This window comes from Palaemon carinicauda, chromosome 29 (genome assembly GCF_036898095.1).
Source record: "Palaemon carinicauda isolate YSFRI2023 chromosome 29, ASM3689809v2, whole genome shotgun sequence".
Taxonomy (NCBI): Eukaryota; Metazoa; Arthropoda; class Malacostraca; order Decapoda; family Palaemonidae; genus Palaemon; species Palaemon carinicauda.
In genome coordinates, this window is record NC_090753.1 from 63,654,823 (window position 1) to 63,662,538 (window position 7,716).

Consider the following 7,716-nt stretch of genomic DNA (forward strand, 5'->3'; position numbering starts at 1 on the left):
TTGGCGCCAGGCACGCATACGAATCGGGGGATAGGGAAGCCTTGGGAGCGGCTCCCCTTTTTCTTTCCCGAATTCGTATCTCGTCAATCTCCCTCCTACGAGACGAATCTCTGTTCAGGTCGTAGATTGCCATGTGACGTGTCTAGAATACGTCCTCTGATATGTCGCGATATCCCTTTCACGAGGGATACTCGCTCCAGGAGTTAGAATTCTGGTACCTTAAGGTAAATTCTCTGGGAATATCGCCGTAGTTGTAATATACCCTAGGAAGCTACCCTATAGGAACTTCCATCAGGACGACATGGCTTGAGCCCAAAAATATATATATATATATATATATATATATATATATATATATATATATATATATATATATATATATATATATATATATATATATATATATATATATATATACTGTATATATATATATATATATATATATATATATATATATATACTGTATATATATATATATATATATATATATATATATACTGTATATATATATATATATATATATATATATATATATATATATATATATATATATATATATATATAAATATATATATATATATATATATATATGTACATATGTACATATATAGCTTATGGAACGCCAAGATAATAATAATAATAATAATAATAAAATAATAATAAGGAAATTACCTTTTAATTTTCATATAAAATAACATAAAATTAAAACAAAAATCTTTGGATAGAATAAAAGGAAAGTAAAACTATAAATTAGTATTTTTTTCATTTCCGAAATCTTTGACATTTTCCAGAGACTAAAACAAAATGACGAAACTCGATACGAGATTATTTGTTATATAAATTTTCTCTTCTTTCTTTTTTTGTAAGATTTTTTTTCAAGATTTCCTTCGGGGAAATGAAATTACGAAAGGAATAGTCAATGGAGATATTAGATTTGTCTTTTCAAAAAATGAAAAAAAAAAATGTGATGAGAATAACGCAAACTTCTACTGAAGCAGAAAGAAATCTTCGGTGAAGACCTGATGAAGATTCTTCAACGACTCAACGATGTCTTCAAAGGGCTTCACACCATCCCGTTTTCATCCGAGTCTTCATTCACACCTCATAAGAATTTTAACTTTTTCTTATAAATACAATTCTATCTATCCATCTATCTATCTATCTATCTATCTATCTATCTATTTCCTTCGGGGAAAAGAAATTACTACCAAGTTTCGGTGAAGACCGAGTGAAGAATTTTCCCAAATCGAACGAAGACGTCTTCAAAGTCTCGCTCTCATTCGAATTATAATCGGAATCAGTTTCTTGAGACGATCTCGAAGCCAACGAAGACGTCTCCAGTCTTCAAAACGCCTTCAATCTCGGAGTCGATATTTCAGCCAGGACCTATTTCGATTTTTTTCAAATTATACCTGATCAAAGTCCAGTGATCTGCATTCTGAGTTTTGCAACGATGTTTACAAACAACGCATTGAGAGCTATCAGTGAGTACGGGAAGAAATGTCTACTTGGGGGTCCCTCTTCCGAAGACGGTTTTCAGGACCAGAAGCCCCGGTTGATGGAACTGGAGGGTTTACGCCTCATTTTGGGAGGTGGTCTTCTGATGAGGAAATTCTGGGCCAAGGAGGAACAGAGTGAGGCACTCGAGCCTGTCTTGGACCAGGAGGAAATCAACAGTATTTCCGAGGAGACTGAAGCTGTCCTCAGTGGGACGGATCCTTCGCTTTCCAGGGAGGAGGAACAGCTGCTGCTGCCAGGAGGCAGAGGGAGTGTTGTCTCTAAATCAGATGTAACAGTTCAGACTGATAAAGACACTGAGATTGAAGATCTCAGGCTAAAGAATGAAAACATGGCTAAAGAACTTGCCAATAAACAGGCTGTGATTGAAGGCCAGGAAAATCAACTTGCAACTTACTATCAATCAATTCTTGAGTTGAAAGAGGAACTGAAAATGGCTCAGCAGAAAAATGATGCCCATATTCAGATGCAATCAGAACTTATGGGAGAGAAGGAAGCTCTGAAACGAGAGCTTGAAGGTAAAGTGATTTTGGTTGAAGAAAATACAGCGAAAATGGTCCAGTTGAATGAGGAACTGGAAAAGGCCAAGAAGGAAATCGAGGCTCATGACGAACTGAAATCGATCCTTCTGGCAGAGAATGAAGATCTCAAAAAATCCAATGAGGAACGAAGCTTCCTTAATAAAGAATTAGCTCTAGAGAAAATTAAACTAGAAAAAGAGCTGATGGAGGCTCGTTCTAATGATCAGAAAAGAAGCCAAGGACACCAACGTCTAGTAGAAGAGCTGCAGGGGGAGATTTCTAAAGCTCTAGTGCAGAATCGTGAGCTAAAGGAGGCAGTGTTCACAATAACAAAGAAGAACGAAGGTCTTCAAGAAGAACGAAGGTCTTCAAGAAGAACGAAGGTCTTCGTGAACAACTGGAGAACAAAGTGAAACGAGAGAAAAACCTGAATGGAAAGATTGTTCGAATGACCAACAAAGAGGATGAAATGAAGAAAGAATTGTCCGCAGCGAAGGATGTCATCTCTTCACTGAAGAAGGAACTTCAGAGGAGAGATTTGGAAAAGGTTAAAAAAGAAGGAACGGGTGACGAGGGTTCACCAGGAAAGGAGAAATGCGGACTTGATAAAACTTCAGTCGTAGAAGGTTGTGAAACTCCAGTAGAAGATGACAATAAAATAGTCAGGGTGAAGGAAGAAAAACAAGGAGAAAAAGGACCCACAAGGAAACTTTTGTTAAGGAAACCAAAGAAGAAGAAACCAAAACGGGACAAGGCTTACTCTTGGGCCCCCCTTGGACCCATAGTCCCAGTTTTGGAAACAGACGAAAATAAGGTTCATAACGAACGAACGGAGGAGAATATCCAAAATAATTAATAAGTCAGAAACTTGACAGAAACCCCCCCCCCCCCCCAAAAAAAAAAATAACAAAACTAACAAACCAACAAAAAATTTTAAAATTGAAACCAAAAAAAAAAAAGATTTTTTTTATTCGGAATATTTTTTGTTTTTTGCAAAAGGAATATATTTTTCCTTTTGTTTTGTGAAAGGAATATTATTTTATATTATTTTGTAAGAGGAATATATTTTTATGTTATTTTGAGGAAGGAATATTACTTTTTATTTCATAGTGACGTCGCATATTTTGTAAAAGGAATATACCGGTATTTTCATTTTTGTGAAAGGAATATTATTTTTTAATCTTTTCTTTTTTAGGTTTAAGGATGCCAGGCTTAACTGCCTAGCCTTATGATGATTGGCTTAACTGCCTAGCATAATGATGCTTATCTAAACTGCCTGGCATATTTTTTTTTTTTTAGGTTTAAGGATGCCAGGCTTAACTGCCTAGGCTAATGATGCTTGTCTAAACTGCCTGGCATATTTTTTTTTTTTAGGTTTAAGGATGCCAGGCTTAACTGCCTGGGCTAATGATGCTTGTCTAAACTGCCAGGCATATTTTTCTTTTAGGTTTAAGGATGCCAGGCTTAACTGCCTAGGCTAATGATGCTTGTCTAAACTGCCAAGCATATTTTTTTTTATCTTTAAGGTTTAAGGATGCCAGGCTTAACTGCCTAGCCCAATCATGCTTGTCTTAACTGCCTGGCATATTTTTTTTTCCTTTTTTTTTTAGGTTTAAGGATGCTAGCTTTAACTGCCTAGCCTAATGATGCTTGGCTTACCTGCAGGGCATATTGATGCTTGGTTTAACTGCCTGACAAAATGATGCTTGGCTTAACTGCCTGGCCTGGTGATTTCTGACCTAACTGGTCTAATGAGGCTTGGCTTAACTGACTGGCGAAATGATGCTTGGCTTAACTGCAAGGCCTAATGATGCTTGGCTTATCTGCCTGGCCTAAGGATGCTTGGCTTAACTGCCTGGCCAAATAATGCTTGGCTTAACTGCCTGGCCTAATAATGCTTGGCTTAAATGTTTGGCATAATGATGCTTGGCTTAACTGTCTGGCCTAATGATGCTTGGCTTAACTGCCTGGCCTAATGATGCTTGGCTTAATTGCCTGTTCTAATAATGCTTGGCATAACTGCCTGGCCTAATAATGCTTGGCTTAACTGTCTGGCCTAATGATGCTTGGCTTAACTGCCTGGCCTAATGATGCTTGGCTTAAATGCCTGGTCTAATAATGCTTGGCTTAACTGCCTGGTCTAAAAATGCTTGGCTAAACTGCCTAGCCTAATAATGCTTGGCTTAACTGCCTGGCCTAATAATGAGAGAGAGAGAGAATAATTATTTAAAGCACCAAAGGCATTAAAGTGCCGTATTTCTTGGTGTTTTTAACCTCGTGAATTAATTAACCATAATTTTTTATTAATTTAATCAGTGCCTTTGATTAGTCACAATGTGATTTTATGATTCATATGACATAATAACTTCCTTCTCCCATCCTATCACCATTGGTTTCAAGGTCTAATGGCCGCACATGAATGGCAGAGACTGAGATATATATATATATATATATATATATATATATATATATATATATATATATATATATATATATATATATAATATATATATATATATATATATATATATATATATATATATATATATATATATATGTATGTATATATATATATATATATATATATATATATATATATATATATATATATATATATATATATATATATAACATATACATTTGATCAGCGCCCAAGCCCCCTCTCCAGCCAAACTATGACCAAGGAGGGCCAGGTAATGGCTGCTGATAACCCAGCAGATAGACGTAAAGGCTTCCCCAAACCATAATCCTTAGTTAACAAAGATGGCGAGGTTGCAGCGACCAAAGGGACTAACGAGTTTGAGAGGGACTTGAACCCTAGTCTGGCGTTCACCAGTCAAGGACGTTACCACATCGGCCACAATAACGAGGCAAAACACATTTACTAATCAATTCTTCAGAATTTCAAAGAGTTTATTTCTTCATTTCCTATTCGCCAGTCATCATCATCATCATCATCAGCCGTAACTAGTCCACTGCAGGACAAAGGCCTCAGACATGTCCTTCCACTCCAGCTGTGACGCCATTAATTTCATTGTTCTCTTATAAAGTAATTTATTTAGAGAAGCTGTTAATTAGATTGGCTTATTTCTCCCCCCCCCCAATTGGAGGTAATTAAGCGGGACACAACTACGGCATTATTATTATTATTATTATCATTATTATTATTATTATTATTATTATTATTATTAAATAAAAATAATAGTAATAATAATAATAATAACAACAATTATAATAATAAGAAGAAGAAGCAAAGAATAAGACATAAGACAATTGGAGATATAATACATCAGCATTAACTGGCACAGTCAGGTGTCACACTTCTAATGAACAATGTTATACAGAAATAGTTTTTCTTACAGGGTACGCAAGCCTGAATGTACTCCGAAATTGTTTCAAACCAGGAACCAAAACTGTACAGTTGGACACAGGAATTCCTGGTAGGCTACACCTTGCTCTGAGGATGTGCACTTAGCCACACCCTCATTGAGGGTCGAGTTTCCCCTCTTTAGCCCCACCCTCCTCCTCCTCTATCTCTCCCTACACTATATTTTTGGTTACTCGTCGCGAAGTAAGGGTATGACATGGTGCATTTCGAAGCAAGGCGCACCAGAGACTCCTGTGTTCACCTCTACACGCTTCTGTCTCCCTGTTGGAGCCCTTGGGATTATAGCACCCTGCTTTTCCAACTAGGGTTGTAGCTTAGCAGGTAATAATAATAATAATGATAATGATAATAATAATGATGATGATGATAATAATTTATGCTCGAAATCACATAAAAAATATAACTAAAGCCGAAGCTTCTTTTTTGTATCTGGAATTATTGATTGACTTGGCCAGTTTTCAAGTTGGCCCTCGTCCTAGATCTGTCCAAACTGAAGGTTTTATAACTGGTGACATACGATTAGCGTCATTCTACGTCTGTTTATTATAATTTCTTTCAGTTCCATTTTTGTAGAATTTCCTTATCTTTAATAAATTAATCCTAAAAAAGGCTAAAGTTTCACTTCAATCTATTTATGCTAAACAACATAAATATTGCATAGATAAATTTTATTTTATTCTTCAATATTTATATAAATATTTTCCCGAAGAAACATTTCATCTTAGGGTTCTCGTGGTCTATTGGAAACGTCCCTTCTGGCTCTCGCAGGACTGGGGTTCGAGTTCCGCTCAAATTCGATAGTTTCTTAAATGTCTGGAACTTCACAATCCTTTTGAGCTAAGAAGAACATATAGATCCACCTGATAAGTCACCAGCAGCGATTGTCTGGCCTTCCCTGGTTCTAGCTTGGGTGGAGAGGGGGCTTAGCCATTCATTAGCCTATATGTATATATGGTCAGTCTCTCGGGCATTGTCCTGCTAACTAGAGCTATGTCACACTCCCTGCCTCTGCCATTCATGACTGGCCTTTAAACCGGGCTAAACCCTACTGTGAATCATCTGTCCTAAAAATAATGAAGTAATTTCCCTCTTAGTTCTCACTGAAACACTTCTTTGTCGCATATAATATCTCACCATTTTCCTTTTTTCTTATAAAATGAATCAAGATCAGTTAATGAGTAATGATATTTTTCGCTGCATGGTGAAGTGAGAAACGGTAGTGATAAGACGTTTATTTGTTAAGTTTAATTATTCAACTGGAAAACATTACTTAAAGGATGGTTTTGTAAGTGTAGCTAAAGTATTTAAACTAAAAAATTCCAACGAATACGGATACCTCAATGTTAATAAGTATGAAATAAATTAGAAATTTTGTGAGATTATCAATGTTACTTTCTCCTCTATCAAAATAATTATCGACGTAATTCCATAGAAAATTAAAATCAGGAAACTTTCTACTATCTCTATCCCTCATTAAGGAAAGTCTAACTATCCTACTCGTCTTCAATTCCCTTTATAAAGGATTTACATAAATTCAATAACGTCAAACCTTGAATAATCTATAGGGTCAGGCAAAATTATCTGACACACTCATAGGTTTAATAAAAGGCAAATAAAGTAAAGAAACAAAAAAGTGTTTTCATTTTTGAAAAGTACACATAATGCCATTCTGTTTCATTATGTTTTAAAAATTAAATCAGTCAAATGGGATCCATTTGTGTCCACACACTGTCGAAGGCGTTCACGAGTGTCAAATTATTTTGTCTGACCCTGTATATAATGATAGCACATTCTATCAAATTTTTTTTTTCTAAATTCAATACGACATTAACTACAATATATATTCTTTATAATTTCACATATTTTTACAACTTACAAAAACATTTAAACGTCCAAATTATTTTAATGATATTCAATAATACCTGAACATTTACAGATTCTAAGTACAAAGTAAGAATAACAGATAAACTGAAAGAGACAGACAAATAGAAAAATAATCTCTCCTCCAGCTTAACTATGAATGATAGTCCAGATTTATACTTTGACTGAAAATCATTTCACTGTGTAAAAGGAGTTACGATGACAAGGTAAGTGTAGTACACATACTGCCGCACAGACAATCGGCATACCACCTTGCTTCATACATACTGTATGCAAGATTGTCTAACTTAGCAAGAGGTTTGACTGAAATCGACTAGGGAGGTGTGACAAATACACTGACAAAAAGACAGATGAACTATTTCCTTTCAATCACATCTATGCGTGATGGTCTAAGTTTAAACAGCGTTT

At 35.5% G+C, this 7,716-nt stretch overlaps 1 protein-coding gene across 1 annotated transcript in view; it reads left to right on the forward strand.

Annotated features, from left to right (window-relative positions):
• Positions 1 to 1,610: 1,610 nt before the first annotated feature.
• LOC137622616 (CAP-Gly domain-containing linker protein 1-like) overlaps positions 1,611 to 7,716 on the forward strand; it is a 28,508-nt gene continuing 22,402 nt past the window's right edge. Inside the window, exons 1-2 of the mRNA XM_068353222.1 lie at positions 1,611 to 2,384; positions 2,423 to 2,706. Coding sequence (XP_068209323.1) covers positions 1,850 to 2,384; positions 2,423 to 2,706 — 819 coding nt within the window. The 5' untranslated portion in view covers positions 1,611 to 1,849. The remainder of the gene's footprint in view (positions 2,385 to 2,422; positions 2,707 to 7,716) is intronic.